The sequence below is a fragment of the Lithobates pipiens genome, unplaced genomic scaffold (genome assembly GCF_037356315.1).
Source record: "Lithobates pipiens isolate NorthernLeopardFrog02 unplaced genomic scaffold, aLitPip1_a1.2 Scaffold_1, whole genome shotgun sequence".
Taxonomy (NCBI): Eukaryota; Metazoa; Chordata; class Amphibia; order Anura; family Ranidae; genus Lithobates; species Lithobates pipiens.
In genome coordinates, this window is record NW_027507685.1 from 212,081,880 (window position 1) to 212,103,033 (window position 21,154).

Sequence of the window (21,154 nt, forward strand, 5' to 3'; positions counted from 1 at the left end):
CAGATAGAGCCCGCCTCATTTCCTGGCTCGAGGACATCCATCATCTTCTAGCTGACTGTCCCTGTCCCGCCCCTTTCACTCCTTGGATTTAAGTTCTTGAAATCGCCAAGGGTAAGTATTGTGTGCATTACCTAGGGCAGATTTTATGCTATTGCAGCCTGCAATAAATGACCACTCCCCCAGAATGACATCCACGAATCAAGGCATTTTGATATTTGCATACTTCCTTCAAAGAACCAGCCCACTGCTTGCATCAATATAGCCAGGGGCTGTGATGTTCTTGGGATGCTATGACCCTTCCCACCTGCCATGATCTGCTTGCATTGCATAGAGAAGCACAGACACCCAGTAATGAAAATGTATGTAATGAAAACTGAAATTGAATTAGATTAGAATGAAAAGGAGGAACCTGGGGTGGCAAAATATACGCAAGCAGAATAAGGTTGTATGTAGCTTGTACGTAGCTTGCTTTGTATAAAAATACATTTATTCATCAAGTTCATATACTTCTTACAGGTAAACGCATCTGCCTAGGGGAGAGCTTAGCCCGAATGGAACTTTTTATCTTCCTCACTACCATTCTGCAGAAGTTCACACTGACTTCCCAGACTGAATTCACCGAGTCCGACATTGCTCCACAGATGACTGGATTCTTAAACACTCCCCCCCACTACGAACTGTCATTCATTCCACGTGAGCCCTGAAGGGTATGCCGGATGGAGTCTATACAGTATATTGTATGTGGACTATAAGGTTATATGAAGCTACTCATGAAATATTATAATTAAGAGGTTACTAATTATTGGGGGCCACTTGTGACATATACATGGGATAAAGTACCTTCACCAAGGCGTCCAACTGTAAATAAAGTGTCTTCATCAAGGCGTCCTGTAAATAATTGCAGAGGACTGGGAGCTCTACCACTTTTTGTCCAATAGATCATATAAAATTGAATGGGACAGACCAAGTGGGAAGTAACGTACCAAAGTCAAAATGTAATTTGACAGCTTGTTGTGTGTAAATGGCATGTGCTAATATCTATTCTGTTGACAACTTAAGGGACATCTTCAATTTTTATTGAATTTGTCCTTTAAATGTATCCCCTCCCCTCCCTGCTCACTCACATATTATCTTCAGCCCAACTCCTGAGTACTTCAGTGTGCAACCTTCTCCTTCACTGCACAGCCATTGTAAGAGAAGTACCCTGACAAGGTCATGTGCCTACTTGGCCCCTTTCATTCTTCTGGCTGCTTCATACTCTTCTTAATGGTTGGGGGCACCATGATTATGGACCAGTTATAGGAATGAATAAGACAAAAGGTGATTGTGCATTATACACATGGACTGGCCCGGATGTGTTTTCTTATAAGGGTTGTGCAGCGCTTAGGTAGGGCCCTACAGTGAAGAAATCAAAAACAGTAATGAAGGTGTTTTAGTATGTGAGCTACACTTTACTAGATCAAAAAGAGTCACACGTATATAAAGATGACAAGTGATATAATACATACAGTATGTAAATTAAACAGAAAAAATGCCTTCCAGTGAAAAAACAAATACAAAAGAAAAAGGTTAGTCCAATGTGCAAAAAGAAAAGACTAATTTTCTGTGTTCAAATGTTCTTAAACATGTGATAAGCCTCCATCACCAATAAGAGGAATGTTCAGTCGTAAAGCCACCACCTTTACGGGGAAAGTGCTTGCTTACCAACTAAATGTGACCCCCTAATTGAAGATAAGACAGCAGAGCTTTCAATCGGGCCCTGGATCACCATAGGGCAAATCCTCCGGTTCCCCAACTGGCAGATGATTATGGCTGGTTCTTGCCCCATAAACATATCTTGTGTGAATATATAGAAAGAATGCTCCGATAGTGTAAAACCTTATGGGCACGTTTATTATATAATTCAAATGACACTTAAATTTGATTAAAATGGAAGCACTTTAAAGCAAATCCTCGCTGGCCAGATAAACAGCACTTGCACTTCCGGGATGACGTCAGCATGACGCTCCGCGCTTTGTTACAAGTAATGTGACACATGTGAGCTACACTGAGGGGGGGTAGTGGTATATTTAAATATCAACTTCATTGATGTAAAGTTGCCCTTTGAAATGATCCTGTGAAGATGAACATATGACAATTGTCTTTTCTGACTTATTTTTTAAAAAGTGCAAGGTCAAAGGCTCGCCAGTTCCTAAATGTCTTGCAGGACAATTGTATGGGTCAGATGGTAGACACACCAACTAGAAATAAAGCGTTACTGGATCTACTGATTACCAACAATACAGACCTGATCACGGATGTGGAAATAGCAATTTAGGTAACAGTGATCACAGGTCAATTGGCTTCAGTATAAATCACACAAATAGGAAACAAAAGGAGAATACAAAGACACCAAATTTCAAAAGAGCCTACTTCCCTAAACTATGAACCTTGCTAGAAGGCATAAATTGGGATAAAATCTAAAGAACAAAGAACACGGAGGAGAAATGGGTTTGCTTTAAGAGCATATTAAATAAGGACATTAGCCAATGCATCCCATTGGGTAATACATTTAAAAGAGCGAACAAAAGTCCTGGATAGCTTAACTCCAATGTAAAAATGCATATAAAAGCAGGAGAAGGTCTTCAAAAAATACAAGGTTGCGGGATCATCATCAGTATTCAGACTTTATAAAGAATGCAACAAGAAATGTAAGGGTGCAATAAGGACAGCTAAGATAGAACATGAAAGACACATAGTGGAGGAGAGCAAAATCCCAAGAAAAGTATGTAAACAGTAAAAAAGGGAGGACAGACCATATTGGCCCCATCAAGAATAAAGGAGGACATCTGGTTACAAAGGATGGGGAGATGGCAAAGGTATTGAATTTATCCTTCTCCTCAGTTTTCACAAGGCAATCGGGGGGCTTCAGTAACCAAAACTGCAGTGTTTATCCTTATGACACATTACAAAAAGCAACTCCATGGTTAACAGAAAACAGAATTAAAATTTGACTTGGGAACCTTAACATTAATAAATCACCGGTACCAGATGGCTTGCACCCGTGAGTACTTAGGGAACTCAGTCAAGTAATTGCCAGACCAGTGTTCCTAGTTTTTACTGGCAGTCTACTGACTGCAATAGTAACAGCTGATTGGAGAAAAGCCAATGTAGTACCAATATTTAAAAAGGGCCCAAAATACATCCCTGAGAATTACAGACCAGTTAGCCTAAAAGCAATAGTATGTAAACTCTTGGAGGGGATGATAAGGGACTATATACAAGATTTTAGTAATGAGAACTGTATCATTAGCAGTAATCAGCATGGATTCATGAAGAATCGTTCTTGCCAAACCAATCTATTAACCTTCTATGAGGAGGTGAGTTGCCATCTAGATAATAGAAGGCCCGTAGACGTGGTGTATCTGGATTTTGCAAAAGCATTTGACACAGTTCCCCATAAACGTTTACTGTACAAAATAAGGTCCGCTTGCATAGACCATAGAGTGGGTACATGGATTAAAAACTGGCTACAAGGGCGAGCTCAGAGGATGGTGATGGGGAGTACTCGGAATGGTCAGGGGTGGATAGTGGGGTCCTCCAGGGTTCTGTGCTGGGACCAATCCTGTTTAATTTGTTCATAAACAAACTGGAGGATGAGTAAACAGTTCAATCTCTGTATCTGTGGATGATACTAAGCTGAGCAGGGCAATAACTTCTCCACAGGATGTGGAAACCTTGCAAAAAGATCTGAATAAATTCATGAGGGTGGGCAACTACATGGCAAATGATGTTCAATGTAGAAAAATGTAAAATAATGCATTTGGGTGACAAAAATATGAATGCAATCTATACACTGGGGGGAGAGCCTCTGGGGAATCTAGGATGGAAAAGGACCTGGGGGGGCCTAGTAGATGATAGGCTCCGCAATGGCATGCAATGCCAAGCTGCTGCTAACAAAGCAAACAGAATATTGGCATGCATTAAAAAGGAGATTAATTCCAGAGATAAAACAATAATTCTCCCGCTCTACAAGACTCTGGTCCGGCCGCACTTGGAGTATGCTGTCCAGTTCTGGGCACCAGTCCTCAGGAAGGATTTACTGGAAATGGAGTGAGTACAGAGAAGGGCAATAAAGTTAATAAAGGGTCTGAAGGATATTAGTTATGAGGAAAGGTTGCGAGCACTGAACTTATTCTCTCTGGAGAAGAGACGCTTGAGAGGGGATATGATTTCAATTTACAAATACTGTACTGGTGACCCCACAATAGGGATAAAACTTTTTTGCTGAAGGGAGTTTAACAAGACTCATGGCCACTCATTAAAATTAGAAGAAAATATGTTTAACCTTAAACTACGTAGAGGGTTCTTTACTGTAAGAGAGGCAAGGATGTGGAATTCCCTTCCACAGGAGGTGGTCTCAGCGGGGAGCATCGATAGTTTCAAGAAACGATTAGATAAGCACCTTAACGGCTGCAACATACGGGATATACAAGGTAATACTGACATATAACCACACACATAGGTTGGACTTGATGGACTTTTTTCGACCTCACCTACTATGTAACTTTGTAATGGATGGCATCCTTATCATGACTTTCTTTTACTGAACTGAAAAACACATGGAAAACATTTACATTTTCATGCCACAATGGATACATGGTTGCCCAAGACCCAAGACCTAAATAGTAAAGCCAGGATATGAATGGCAGCTTTGAAACCTGCACCTTTAAAAACAAGTCAGCAGTAGCAGAACTTCTATCCTCACATGTCCACTTTAACCTGTGAAAAAGGAATCAGAGTGCTGGGTGCAAAATAGCAGAGATAAACCACCTGAAAGTTCCTTACATGTCGCTATGGACAAACCATGCTTTAGTTCCTATGTGTACACATCTGCTACAGCCATAATAAGATTTTGTTGTTCTTTTTATGAAACACGCCCTCATTTGGTGGCACTGCCCACTCATCCGCCCTTATTGGCTAACTATCCTACACTGGGCAATGGAGATCCAAGCTTCTGAAATCCCCAACGACCCATGGGTCACATTGCTCCATTGTACAGGCTTACCAGCAGGAACATATAAAAAAATCAATAACACCACGTTTGCTTAATGCAGCAAAAGCACTTATCCCACTCTACTGGAAATAACCAACCATACCCAAATTACGCCAATGGCTGTTAGCAGTAGACCACACATACTACATGGAAGATCTCACTCACTCCCTCAGGAATAAGTCAGACCTCTTAAAGAAGATATGGTCCTGCTGGTTCGCCTTCAAATATACATCCTCATATACAGAGATTATGTCTCAAAATTAAGTGAGTTTTGTGTCTTATGCCATACATAACATTCTAAAGAGACTGGACCGAGGCATAAAAATAAAATAATTTCCAAAAAGGCTAGCTTAGAGCACATGAGTGGGGAAGCATCAACGTCCTCATCAGTCAAGACCGGTGAGTGTTGGCTGGAATCCGAAGATAATCATTTTACAGTTGCAAGTGAGCGTAGAATACAGCTTGATCATTCGTATTCACAGGAAAATCTAACACCTCAACATGAGTCCACTCCTCGCAGCATACAATCAGGATCAAGTTTCAGGAGAACGATTCAGTCTCCTGAGGAAACTGCATGTTTTTTTAAGACCTATGGCACTATGTAAATAATCTAAAAAGAAAACTATTATAACTGTCCAAAAAAAGCGATCATGTCCTGTAGCTAGCTGGGTATGGAGACGAGAGAGGGAAGATGGCCCCCACCCATCTCCATACAATTGCCGGGTGGTAGCGACATCAAAACGTCACTTCTGCCCACAGCTCTTAAAGGGCCATTTTTTTTAATTTTTTTTTTTAAATGGCAATTTTTTTTTTTTTGCATTGACCCCGATCTCATATTTAAGAGGTCCTGTCATGCTTTTTTTCTTCTTTCGGAGAAGAAGTCAGAGGAAGATGCCGAACGAAAAGACCGGAGAAGAAGCAAAGGAAGAAGCGGGGGAAGAAGAAGATGGAGGAAGAAGAAGAACACCGAAGTAAGACCAGAAGAAAAAAGATGGAAGAAGAAGCGGGGAAAGAAGAAGACATTAATTAAGGACTTGTCAAAAACCTTCTCTTGTCTTTTTTAACCTTTTTGACACTTTTTTGTGAAATGGCAAGGGTACAGTTGTACCCCACTACCAATTCACACAGGAGGGGGTGGGATAAGCCCTCCGCCCGCAGACACCAAAACCACTGGGCAAGGGTTTTGGGGATGAGGGATGAGGCCCTTCTCCCCATCAACATGGGGACAAGGTGCTTTGGGCGGCTACCCCAAAGCACCCTCCTAATGTTGAGGGCATGTGGCATGGTATGGTTCAGGAGGAGGGTGCTCGCTCGCCCCCCTTTTTTGCTGCAGCCTGTAAGTTTGCGTGCTTGGATAAGGGTCTGGTATGGATTTTGAGGGGGACCTCCACGCCATTTAAAAAAAAAAAATTGGTGCTGGGTTTTCCTTAATTTCCATACCAGACCTGAAGGGCCTGGTATGGAATTTAGGGGGACTCCCACGCATTTTTCTTTTAAAATTTTGGTACGGGGCTCCTCTGTGGGGAAATTCCATGCTGTTTTTATTAATGAACTCTTATTTGTATTGTCTGACCGACAATTCATTATAGCCACGAGTAGTTTTAAATTACTTTTTTTTCCTTTTAGAAGTGTCATTTTGCTGTCAGACTGTTCTAAACACGGGAAACATGCGCCCCTTTACTGGCATACTATAGACACCCCCCAGGTATGAAGTTTAAAGGAATAATACACTTTTATTGTTTCACTTTAAGAATTATTAAAATTAATGCTACCAAAAAAATGTCATTCATACATGTCCCCTGGGGCAGGACCCGAGGTCCCCAAACACTTTTTATGACAATAACTTGCATATAAGCCTTTAAAATTTGTACTTTTGATTTCTCCTATAGACTTTTAAAGGGTGTTCCGCTGCTTTTGAATTGCCCGCAAACACCCCAAATTGTTTGCTATTCGGCTAACAGGCAAACAGCCAATGTTTGAGTCAAACTCATGTTCGACCCGAACATAAAGCCCATCCCTATTCCTGATGTAGGTAGTGGGTTACTGCTCATTGAAGGACCCGGATTGCTGGGGTCTAGGTCTTGTGCCTGAACAGCCTGAGAAGCCAATTTGGGTGGGAATTATGGCTGCCAGTTCTGAGAAAGAATCTTTCATGTTCTGTTTAAGCAGATTGACCACTCTCTAGTTCTCTACTGGCTGCGTAGTCCATGAGACAGTCCTTAGAGACCAATTTATCAGGGAATAGCACAGCTCCACATGTCCAGCACTTCTTGCTTGACCCTCAAAATGGGGGTGAAGGAGAGCGACGACATCTTCGAGACCCATATCTCCTGGAACACTTATGACGTGAAGAGCGTGATCCTTGCTCTGGACTGTCGTCATTGTCATAGCGTCTTGAAGACTTTCTGGACCGATTTGCGGGAACAGGGCTGAAACAAACAGGGTTTGTTTGTAAGTGGCACACTCTTTTTTTTCTTTTGTATACTGACAAAAAACAGATGGTGGAGTAACTATTGGATATAAGAGGACTTCGTGAAGAATGGCTCATGGCGAAAATGGGCAGGAGGATCAGCTGCAGGAAGACGAAGCAAGAGAAAGAATAGAACCCATTGCAGAAAAAACAACAGAACTACTGCATTAGGAGTGGAAGTAAAGAATGTTACATACCTATTTTGCTGAAGAGTTTTGGACTGCAGGGCACACACTGCATATGCGGAGCAGCCCTGAGCCCAAAGTGGAGCCACATTTTAAAGGGAAAAGAGGTGGGGGAAGCTTAATTGAAAAGTCCAACCCCTAACAGCAATTGAATTTAAGCAGTTTTCCCTGAAGTAAGATGATGGCCGAGGTCTCACCGCCCAACGCGCCTGCGCAGCCGGGGAAGGCTTTGGTAGATATTGCCTTCAGCCATGTTAGTCCAGGCCTCGCATGCGCACTGAGCCTCGGATACATGACATGTCACATTGAGAGGATGCCACCACCCCCCTCTGCTGCTCAGCACTCCCTCCTCCCCTCCCCACCACCAGTACAAGGATCGGGGAGCTGGAACCAAAACCCCATGGCCACGGGAGGACTCTAAGTGCAGAGGGGAGGGGAAAAAATGGTGCGGATGGGCCGCTAACCCACAATTCTGGCCAGGAATAGAAAAAAAAACGATCGCCTGAGCCGCAAATGTGCGGAACGGGAATAAAAGTCTTAAAGGGGACACATTTTTCTGCTCTCTGTCTATTCCTATATTTTAGAGCTCTTCGCCAAAACTTTGTGATTTTACTCTAGAACATAAAGAAGACCAAAAAAAAAAACCTGACCTGACTGAGGAAGAAAGGAAGCTGATCCTCCCGCCATATCCACCAGCATTCATTTTACTCTTGAAAAATCAGCATTCCTGTGAGGAAACTTTGCGAAACCCCAAAAGATCCACATATGAGCGCTAATAGCAGCCCAAGAACAGGGAATCCGCACGGGAGGGGCTGAACCCAGCAGATGACTCTTCACCAGTTTCAGAGGTATGAGGAAAAAAGGAGAATGTTGGAGGGGGGGGGGGGGGGGCTATGCCAAGGAGGAGTTGAGGCGGAGCTCTATCACATGTATGGTGCCATGGAGGCACCAGGAAAAACAGTTTTTAACTTGTAAACACTAAATCTCAGAAAGAGGCTTGGTCCTTAAGTGGTTAAAATTAAACAAAATTGAAAAGAGGGCGAAGATCCACTTTAAAGTGGAGTTCCACCCATATTTTAAAGTCCTTGGCATCCAAAGCCGCTGTGTGCGATGAAAAAGAATTGGCATATTATTATATATTTTTTTTTAATTCACTGTTATACTCTGTATTATAATCTTCACTTCCTGTGCTCGGCCATGGCCAAGTCCTTCTTTTCCTCTCTGCAGTGACTCCTGAGAGATGTTTGTCATCAATCGCAGGAGGCAATAGGCATTGCTGGGCCATAGCATTGTGTTATTTCAAAATCGTAAATTACGTGATGCAAGGCAGCGGCCAGCGTCATTTTAAATAAGGGCAACCAGGCTTTTGTTGCCATTGTTAGTCTAGCTTCCAGAGCATCGAGATCGGCGGTGGTGGATATGGGCGATTTGTTCGGAAGGTAAGTGGCTGCATTTGATGGGCACAAGTGGCTGCATAAAAAAATAAATAAAAAAAATAATATCATACAATCCCATATACCACATTCTATACCCACAGTTGATCCAGAGGAAGGTGAAAAACCCCAGCAGATCATGATCCAATTTGCTAAAGCAGGGGAAAAAATTCCTTCCTGATCCCCCGAGAGGCAATCGGATTTTCCCCAGATCAACTTTACCTATAAATGTTAGTACCCAGTTATATTATGTACATTTAGGAAATAATCCAGGCCTTTCTTAAAGCAATCTACTGAGCTGGCCAGAAACACCTCTGCAGGGAGTCTATTCCACATTTTCACAGCTCTTACTGTAAAGAAACCTTTCCGTATTTGGAGATGAAATCTCTGTTCCTCTAAACGTAAAGAGTGCCCCCTTGTCCTCTTTGTTGACTGTAAAGTGAATAACTCAACACCAAGTTCATTATATGGACCCTTTATATATTTGTACATGTTGATCATATCCCCCCTTAATCTCCTCTTATCAAGAGTGAATAAATTCAGTTCCTCTAATCTTTCCTCATAGCCGAGTTCCTCCATGCCTCTTATCAGTTTGGTTGCCCTTCTCTGCACTTTCTCCAGTTCCCCAATATCATTTTTGAGAACTGGTGCCCAAAACTCAACTGCATATTCCAGATGAGGTCTTACTAATGATTTGAACAGGGGCAAAATTATCTCTCTCTCTCTGGAGTCCATACCTCTCTTAACCCCCCTGGCGGTATTCCTGAGTCTGGCTCGGGGTGAAAGATTTGTACCATTAGCGGTAACCCCAAGCCAGACCGCATAGCTGAATCCAGGGAGAGCTTACTTACGTTCTCCCCTGGATACAGCGATGTCCCCCCCGCTGTACGAGCGAGCCATCCTCCGCTCGATCTATCATGGAGCCGAGCTCTGTTCCCTGCGAGCATTGCGACGCACAGGGACGGAGAATGGCGCCAAATTCAAAAAGTGAAACACACACATTACATACAGTATAATGTAATCTTACAGATTACATTGCTGTATGTAATTATTTTACATCCCCTTTGTCCCTGGTGTTCTGCCCAGTGTCCTGCATGCAGTTTTATAATATAAAAAACTGTTGTTTATGCCTGGAAACTGGAGATTGTCCATAGCAACCAAAACTGTCCCTTTACATCACTCGCATATTTGAGAGATAGCGATTTGTGGGGAGATCTGTCATCAAATACTGAAAAGTAATGACAGTGACAATCCTGCAACTGAGCAAATTTCAGTGTTTTTGATTTTATTACATTATTGAATAATTTTTATTATTGTTATATTATTATTTGGTATAATTATTTATATTTATTTATTATATTAGAATTTATGATTTCATTTTTTAAACTTTAACAACCCGGGATGTCTACTAGACTCTGGTTTAGACAGATTTAAGTGAGTTATTCCTAAGAATTGCAGGACTACAATATAAAACGCCAAATTTTCATGCAAAATAATGGTACTGCTTTCAGCACCTAAAATCTGAAATAATCATACCGCCAGGGAGGTTAATACAAGAAAGGACTTTGCTCGCTTTGGAAACCACAGCTTGGCATTGCATGCTATTATTGAGCTTATGATCTACCAAAACCCCCAGATCCTTCTCCACTATGGATCCCCCCAGTTGTACTCCCTCTAGTATGTATGATGCATGCATATTCTTAGCCCTCAAGTGCATAACTTTACATTTATCAACATTAAACCTCATCTGCCACATAGTTGCCCAATTAGACAGAGCATTGAGGTCGGCTTGTAAATTGGAGACATCCTGTAAGGAGGTTATTCCACTGCATAGCTTGGTGTCATCTGCAAAGACAGTAATGTTACTTTTGATCCCAGACCCAATATCATTTATAAAGATATTAAAAAGTAAGGGTCGCAACACTGAACCTTGGGGTACACCACTGATAACCTGAGACCATTCAGAGTAAGAACTGAATTCTGAATTCTGTCTTTTAGCCAGTTTTCTATCCATTTACAAACTGATATTTCCAAACCTGTAGACTTTACCTTACTCATGAGCCGTGTGTGCGGAACTATATCAAACGCGTTTACAAAATCCAAGTATACCATGTCCACCGCCACCCCTCTGTCCAAGGTTGTACTTACCTCTTCATAAAAAGAAATCAGGTTTGTCTGACAACTTCTGTCCTTTATGAATCCAAGCTGTCTGTTGCTTAAAATATTTTTTTCCTGCAAGAACTTGTCTATGTGGTCTTTTATTAATCTCTCCAGTATCTTCCCAACTATAGAAGTTAAACTAACAGGTCTATAGTTACTTGGTAAAGACTTTGCTCCCTTTTTAAATATGGGCACCACATTGGCCCTGCGCCAATCCAGTGGTACATGCCATTAATGAGTCCCTAAAAATTGGATACAATGGCTTTGAAATTACAGAGCTTTTTCAATTCTTTTAGGATCCATGGGTGGATGCTATCAGGTCCAGGTGCTTTATCCACCTTTAGTATGTCTACATATTTCTGGACCATATCACTTTTGAGCCATTGGTGGTGGGGCACTATTGGCTGCATATGATGGGCACAAATAGCTGCATTTGATGGTGCACAAGTGGCTGCATATGATGGGGACACAAGTGGCTACATATGATGGGGCACAAGTGGCTGCATATAATGGGCACAGTGGCTGCATTTGATGGGCACAGTGGCTGCAATTGATGGGCACAGTGACTGCATTTGATGGGCACAATGGCTGCATTTGATGGGCATAGTGAGGCTGCAATTGATGGGGAAGGGGGTTCAGTATTTTTCGGTTTGTCTGCGCCCCCCCCCCCCCCCAAAAAAAAACATTTTGAACACCAACCACAACTGTAGGAAATACAAGAAATAATGCAATTTTTATTTATTTGCAAACTTTTTTAGTTTTTTTAGTTGTTTTTTATTTTTATCCTAAGGGATTGGCTTCACGGCGTCCGGAAGTGATGCATTTGCACGCCGAGACCCGGACAAACAAACACAGCTATGGAATAGAAGCCCTGCTGCGAGCTAAATATCGATTCAGGTATTTGCTGGATTATTGCAATAGATAATTTAAATGGAGTAGAGCTGGCGGACATTACAGTATGCTACCTGGCTGTGTGATCTGCTGTGAAATCTGCTGTGCTTGGCAATTTTAACTGTGTAACGATTTATTGGCTATGTTAAGTGCCTACTGCATTTGCCAAATAAGAAACTGTTTTGAATGAGACTAAATTGAAACAAAAAGGATCTACTCGATGTGGAGCTTATTTTTTTCTATGTGCTGCTGCTATTGCTGATTAACGGAGGTAAAAATTTGGAGTGGAAGTGTGGGCTCAACACACACAACTATATTCTGTGTATTACCGGAGGATGTAAATGTAAATCAGAAGCGACTGTGCTGACAGTTGGAGTAAGGCTCATTATAGTTGAATCTCTGGTGAGTTTAACCCCCTGTGGGAGTGTGGAGCACCGTGTGGAAGAGTTTGTGTGAAGTGCACTTATTTTCCATCTATACTCACTGGAGTCATTCACTACGGCCCTTCTATGGACTAGAAAAATGAATGGCTTTAGGATGTAATGAACTATGGCTTAATAGTGTGCACCCTCATCCCAATAAGGTAATTTAAAGAGAATTGTTGATATCTCTGGTCTCCTATCAGAGGTGTCAACAGATGAAGTGTGAGCATGGGGACTATCACGTGGCACATATAATTTTTAAGAAAGGTTAAGATCAAGGCATTAATTGATATAAAAACAATTTATTCAAAAATACAAAAATATAAGAATATATTATCTCAAGGTATAGGTCACAATTTTGTAGAGACGGGTGAGGTAATTGCTTGACTAGTTTCGCTTCACAGCTTCATCAGGACATTACCTACATCTGGAAATACATTGGTTTAGTATGGCAAATCATTATACACTGTAATCACAATATAAAAACGTAGTCATTTTGATATGGAGACATAATTAAATCATTTCAATGTGAGAGCGCCTTCCTACCTCTCCAGCCTTGTTCCAGCACCAGGTCAGATCCAGCGGTGCAAGAAAGAGGAGAGAGTCTTTCCCGGCGACTGGGAGGGGAATTTTCCGGACGCCGACTCGGATCCAAATGCAATTACCATGACTGAACATAAAGAAATATGAAGCATGAAATAAGTTGTAAAGTGTGAATAAAAGAACCAAGGAAAGAAGTAAAGTTATCTAGAAGTTAGAAGGTAATGAATGTGAATAAATGTTAACAGGGATTAAATTAATTGGTAAGAATGGTGCAGTTTATATTGATCACCTATTATGTGAATAGTGAGTGAGATCTGAAATCTGGTTTAACAGTATAAGATCCATGTTCTGAATATAACGGATAGCACCAATGTGTACAAAGGTATTAGTAACACATCGTGAGAGTGAAAGGATAAACCAATTACCATATAGACACCAGCGTGAGGGTCAGAAAAAATCACAAAAAATGTTCAATCATAGTTACCCCCTATTGAATTATTATGGGGACATGGGTCCCGGAGGTACACAAATGGTCTAACTAGACCAGTGATGGTAGACACAGGGAGTGTTGGTGGGTAGCGAATACAAGATAATTCACATTAAACTTGGTTAATTGGTATGCACAATCTCTGTTCACCGCCAATGCCGCACTGTCAAAGTAAAAGTAAAATGCATATGAGGCCATATGTGTATATATATATATATATATATATATGTGTGGCTAGGTAGAGTGTCCTATAAGTATCGCAACTCACCGACACAACAGAAACCCTGGGTCCCCTCCGGGTCCGGTCGACACACAGGGATGGCGTATTCGCCGCCATTTTATGCCCCTCAACCCCGCCATGACCTCAGCGCCGTGTCGCCGACGCATGACATCGGCGAAAAGAAGCCCTATGGATTGAAAAATTGAACGCACTTGTTCCCCCGGGTCTCAATGAAACCAATTCATTCAAAGCCTTTTTATAATTTTTACAATGTTTATACATATCCTTTTGTAATCCCTAAATGTGGTTATCCATTTTGCGGGATCCTGTTTTGGAGCACTTAAACCAGATTTCAGATCTCACTCACTATTCACATAATAGGTGATCAATATAAACTGCACCATTCTTACCAATTAATTTAATCCCCATTAACATTTATTCACATTCATTACCTTCTAACTTTTAGATAACTTTACTTCTTTCCTTGGTTCTTTTATTCACACTTTACAACTTATTTCATGCTTCATATTTCTTTATGTTCAGCCAATGGTAATTACATTTGGATCCGAGTCGGCGTCCGGAAAATTCCCCTCCCAGTCGCGGGGAAAGACTCTCTCCTCTTTCTTGCACCGCTGGATCTGACCTGGTGCTGGAACAAGGCTGGAGAGGTAGGAAGGCGCTCTCACATTGAAATGATTTGATTATGTCTCTATATCAAAATGACTACGTTTTTATATTGTGATTACAGTGTATAATGATTTGCCATACTAAACCAATGTATTTCCAGATGTAGGTAATGTCCTGATGAAGCTGTGAAGCGAAACTAGTCGAGCAATTACCTCACCCGTCTCTACAAAATTGTGACCTATACCTTGAGATAATATATTCTTATACCCTTCTATGGACTAGTTTAGCTTCTCAGCTTTTGCTTTGCTTTGAGTATAGGAATTGTTTGATTAATTTCTAGCAACAGCAATTGTTCGATTTCATTTACTCTTATTCATGTGTTTTTATGATTTATGTGAGAATATATATGAATCAACTGTGTTAATATGCAGAGTTGATGGGAGCGCTGCTTAGATTATTTTGAATTAATTAATTTACTTGAGTAGATTGATAAATACTTATAATCTGTTTATCCATATAAATATATATATATATATATATATATATATATATATATATATATATATATATATATATATATATATAGCATTATGTCATTACATTATATATATATATAATGTAATGTTGTGTACACACGACCGGACTTTTCGATAGCAAAGGTGGAACAAATCCGATAATTTGACCGCATGTAGGATTCATCGGACCTTTGCTGTCAAAAAATCAGACGGACTTTAGATTTAGAACATGTTTCAAATCTTTCCGATGGACTCGAGTCCGGTTGAAAAATCAGTTTGTCTGCATGCTAGTCCAACGGACCAAAAACTGATGCTAGGGCAGCTATTGGCTACTGGCTATGAACTTCCTTATTCTTGTCCGGTCATACGTCATCACGTTCGAATCCGTCGGACTTTGGTGTGATTGTGTGTAGACAAGTCCATTTCGGCGGAACTCTGTCGAAAAGTCCTTTAAAGTTCAGTTCGACGAAAAGTCCGGCCGTGTGTACACTGCATTAGTATTACAATCAAACATGTAAAGATGTATAAACATTTTCATTCTGTTTCCTTTTTTATTTTGTTTTTCTTTTACATAACACTTTTAACATAATTGAAAAGAAAATGATAAAATAGCAATAATGAAAAATTTTAATTGAATGTTACTCTAAGGACATTTCGGAGGCTTCTTAGTCACTAGAATACATGAATCCGATATATGAAGAATCCGGAAAAGCGTTTCGTACTGCATTAACAGCACAAGATGGGATGACTCTCCAGTTTCCCTTTCCCAAATAGCCATACAGACATGCAGTAAATGTTCTATGAGCTGTCCTCCGAAATTGTCTTAAAATAAATGAGAATAAATTTAATTATTAAAATTACATTAAAAAAACACTATATAATGGAACTTTTACTTTTGTTACAGCGGAGGTCTGCCTACCATTTTCAAAAATGTAAAAGCCAGCAGCTACACATACTGCAGCTGTTGACTTTTAATATTAGGACACTTACCTGTCCTGGAGTCTAGCAATGTCGTCACCCCAGCTGATGAAAGAAAGGTATCCAATCCCACATCCATTTGGCACCTTTTGGGGGTTGGAGATTGGTGGAGGTGACAAATGAGCGGCAGCAAGGGCATACCTAGAGCATTTGGCACCGGGGTAGATCCAATATCTGGCACCCCCCACGTTAAAATGTAAGAACACCCCACTGTGCCCCTTGCATACCTCTGCATCCTTCAATATCTCTTTGTTACTACTGTGTACCCCCTCTCCACAACTGCACCCCTGGACCCCTTTACATTATACAGCAGCCTGCACCTTGCACTTATGGACACCTTTACATTACATATCCCCCTGCACCACTGGACCCCTTTACATTACACATCTCCTGCACCTCTGGGCCCCGTTACATTACACAGCCCCCTGCACCTCTGAACCCCTTTACATTACACAGCACCCTGCACCTCTGAACCCCTTTACATTATATAGCACCCCTGCACCTCTGGACCCCTTTATATCAGTGCAGACCCCCTTCAGTGCAGACCCCCCTCAGTGCAAGCCCCCCCTTCAGTGCAGACCCACCTCAGTGCAGATCCTCCTTCAGTGCAGACCGCCTCCCTCAGTGCAACCCCCCCTCAGTGCAAACCCCCCCTCAGTGCAAACCCCCCTCAGTGCAAACCCCCCCTCAGTGCAAATCCCCCTTCAGTGCAGACACCCCTCTCCCTTAAGTGCAGACCCCCCTCAGTGCAAACCCCCCTTCACTACCTCAGATCAGCACGGTAGCACATGCACAGAAGGTCCCCTCCCCCTCTGTACACATAAACAGAGAGGAGGGGGGGGTGGCTTCATGCGGCTGTGCCTGTGTGATGTCAGTGACCGAGTCCGGGACCGCTCAGACAGCCCGCGGGTGCGAGAGGAGGGTATGGATGGTGCAGTGCTGTCACCCCGCACCTTCCCCCCTTTGTATCGCCACTGTTGCTGCCTCTCCCTGCAGCTTTTATCTGCCGCTGCCTAAAGTCACCCCGAGTTGCTGTCAATGCTTCAGTCATGGAGGGGGGGGGGCGCTGGCCTGACACCCCCCCCAGTGTGTGGCACCCGGGGCAGCCCGCCCCCCCACTTGGTATGCCACTGAGCGGCAGTTCCACTTTTGGGTGGAAATCAGCTTTTACTGGTTGTGGAAATAAGCTTTCAATAGACTTGTATAACAAAAGTAATACAACACATCATTTTTTTTTTTTTTTTAATGCTTAACATATTTTTATTTTTACATTTAAATTAAAAATAAAATTGATTATCAGTAATAATTTGGATGTTTAATCTATACCTGTTGTTGTCAGAATCGACAGTGGTGGACCCTCAAGATGCAGGGAGATGGTATGGTTTCATACATGTTGTTCGTTCACACTATAAGTTTGGAAAGTTTACTCAATACCCTCTGGTATGCTGCCGGCCAACTCATCATTTCCTGGCAGCACAAAGATTCAACATTGGAATGCATTTTCTGAACTTGTACCATTCCGTATTCCCGAGACATTGATTGCAGCGTGGAACTATTTCAAATACCACCAAAAGAAAGCTCTATTTGTGGGAAAAAAAGGACGTCAGTTTTGTTTGGGTGTAACGTCGCACGGCCCCTCAATTGTCAGTTAAAGGGACGCAGTGCCTTATTGCAAAAAGTGCTCTGGTCAGGAAGGGGGTAAAATCTTCCGGGGCTGAAGCAGTTAAAAGGTTCATTCTTGTAATCTAAATACTTTTTAAAAATTGTTGTTATATACACTCGTAATCTCTTTTCATTGTAATATATACAATCGTTATCTCTCTCTCTCTCTCTCTCTCTCTCTTTCATAATTTTATTCTAATTAAGTACAAAAAATTTTTTTTTTATAAATATTGTTAAATTTATTTAAAATAAAACCAAATAAAAAAATGCAATATTCTCATTTTGTTTGTTTGTCTTTTTAAATGTTGTTTTTAAGATAGTATTATAGGTCACATTATATCGAAGGTTTATATCTATCTCTCTCACACACACGTTATATATACATATAATTCTCTATCACGGGAGATATAAAAAAAAAATACATATTTACTCTCTCTCTCCTCAGGATATAAAATAAATAAATGTATGTATGTATGTATATGACAGATGCTCTCTCCACTTTATTAAAAAAAAAGTTTTACATTCCCTAAGTTACTAATAAAATAGCATGGCTAAAGATATAAAAAGAAATAAATGGAAATAACCTCTTGTTTTATCATTTGCAATTTGTCTTTGTCTAAATTTTAAAAATAAAGTTTACATCACAAAAAACAAATAATGCTTCAAGAATATTTATTTGGTTTTAAAAATCCCCTTTTGAACATTAACTTTACAATCTTTTATTTGCCTCATTTCTCAATTACACTGACATATTATGCATCTTTAGCAGGAGAGAGAGTAAATTTTTTTACACAGGTACGCTCATCCATCTCATAACCATTCTCCAGTATCAAAGAAAAATGTTTCTTTATCCACTCACCTTCTTACACCACTTCCTGGGGCATTAAAGAAAAGGACATAGGGATTTGAGCAGGCATAGATGGTTACCAGCACTGTAGATGCATATCTTCTCTTCCCGTATAACTTTTTGAAGCTTGCATCTTCATTTACATATATATATTTTTTTTTTTTCTTGATTAAAACACAGGATTGATGGTCAGGTAAGTGTCATATATATAAAATCCAGTCACTAAAGCAATATAGTATTTTTAGCTGAAGACGATACAATTTTGATTTATGATCCAGGTGCTCTAATATCATTTTCAATATTTTTTGATTGTGTTTATTTTTTTTATACTTATTATTGGTGTTCATTTACGGTTGGTGAATATCTCTATTATTAACCTCCCTGGCGGTATGATTATTTCGGATTTTAGGTGCTAAAAGCGGTACCATTATTTTGCATGAAAATTTGGCGTTTTATATTGTAGTCCTGCAATTCTTAGGAATAACTCTCTTAAATCTGTCCAAACCAGAGTCTAGCAGACATCCCGGGTATGATAAAGTTTGAAAAATGAAATCATAAATTATAATATAATAAATAATTATAAATAATTGTACCAAATAATAATATAACAATAATAAAAATTATTCAATAATGTAATAAAATCAAAAACACTGAAATTTGCTCAGTTGCAGAATTGTCGCTGTCATTACTTTTCAGTATTTGATGACAGATCTCCCCACAAATCGCTATCGCTCAATTCTGCGAGTGATTCCAATTTATTATCGCTGTTTTCTAGCTGGTCTAAAATCATTTTTGATGTAAAGGGACAGTTTTGGTTGCTATGGACAATCTCCAGTTTCCAGGCATAAAGAACAGTTTTTATAATATAAAACTGCATGCAGGGCACTGGGCAGACCACTAGGGACAACGGGGATGTGAAATATTTACATACAGCAATGTAATCTGTAAGATTACATTATACTGTATGTTTACTGTTTGTTTCACTTTTTGAATTTGGCGCCGTTCTCCGTCCCCGTGCGCCGCAACGCTCGCAGGGAACGGAGATCGGCGATGTGATGCATCGAGCGAGACATGGCTCGCTCGTACAGCGGGGAGACAACGCTGGATCCGAGGGAGAAGGTAAGTAAACCTCCTCCTGGATCCAGCGATGCAGTCCCGAGTCTGGCTCGGGGATACCGCTTTTGGTATGAAAATTCCACCCCGAGCCAGACTCGGGAATACCGCCAGGGGGGTTAAACCATTGATTGAACATTCTAACATTGAGACTTTTTGTGCTTCATAGCTATTTAAAATGATTTCAATAACAATACTTATCTAATCGTATTAGATTATGTTCTTAGATTTTTTTTTTTAAACTTATGAACATAATAATTAAAATGTATTTTTACCATAGATTTAATATAGACATTTACAGTAGGTGACCGCTATATTGTGTCAATCTCGCCGCTTTTATCGGCGAGATTGATAACCTGCAAGCCCCGTCGCGGGAGCCGAGCTGGCTCGCGTTGGGAAAGGAAAAATTTGTTTTTTTCTTTTCCCAATGAGCGACAAGCATTGCTGACATTGAGGCTGGGTTCACCCTGGTGCGGGGATCCAACTTGGATCCCCGCTATTACCAGGCACTGTTTGGTATGAATCTTGGGGGAGAGCTCCACGCCAAATTTTAAATAAAAAAAATAGGCATGGGTTCCCCTCCAAGAGTATACCAGGCTCTTAGGTCTGGTATGGATTTTAAGGGGAACCCCCTACATCAAAAAAACGGTGTGGGGATCCCCCCAAAATCCATACCAGACCCTTATTCAACCCTTCTGCCGGAGGAGCCCGGCAGAAGAACCGGAGAGCGCGGAGAAGAACCGGAGGGCGCAAAGGAGTCGGAAGAAGACCCCTGAAGTTGGAAGAAGACCCCCGGAGCTGCCTAATAAATTACTTTAAAAACCCGTCTAGTGTGTTTTTTTATTGACACTTTTTTCCCCAGGTGAATGGGTAGGGGTACGATGTACCCACATACTTATTCACATAGGGTGGGGGTAGAGTGCCCCCCTTCCCCAAAGCACCCACCCCATGTTGAGGGCATACGGCCTGGTACGGTTCAGGAGGGGTGGGCGCTTATTCGTCCCCACCCCCTTTCCTGACCGGCTGGGCTGCGTGCTCGGATAGGGGTCTGGTATGTATTTTTGGGGGACCCCCACACCGTTTTTTCGGCGTAGGGTGTTCCCCTTAAAATCCAAACCAGACCTAAGGGCCTGGTATGCCCCTGGATGGGAACCCATGCCAGTCTTATTAGAGAGGCGACATTGTCGCTTCTTTCTCGCGCTCGCTGCTATAGGAAAATGTGACATTTTCCTATTGCACCCAGTGCGAGATGTGCAGTGCCCTGTCGCCGAGAATTAGCGCAATGGGATCTCGCTGGAAACACATTCTCGTGGTCAGGTACTGTATCTAATGGAAAGCAAAAGAGGAAGCAGATTTTGAATATGTTCTGTTCATTTCAAACCAAACAACTTTATTCTTAAGGGTTTCAAAAAAATTCTGAGGCCTAATGCTGTGCCAACCCTTTTTCCCCAAGCAACTGCAATCCAAGTGTCCATGGAAAAAAATAATTTCCAAAAAGGCTAGCTTAGAACGCATGAGTCGTGAAGCATCAACGTCCTCATCAGTCAAGACCAGTGAGTGTAGATA

General features: G+C 41.2%; 1 protein-coding gene across 1 annotated transcript in view; it reads left to right on the forward strand.

Moving 5' to 3' along the window:
* LOC143982789 (cytochrome P450 2G1-like) overlaps nt 1-850 on the forward strand; it is a 49,263-nt gene extending 48,413 nt beyond the window's left edge. The window contains exon 9 of the mRNA XM_077481806.1: nt 517-850. Within this exon, the coding sequence (XP_077337932.1) occupies nt 517-704 (188 nt within the window). The 3' untranslated portion in view covers nt 705-850. The remainder of the gene's footprint in view (nt 1-516) is intronic.
* The last annotated feature ends 20,304 nt before the right edge of the window (nt 851-21,154 follow it).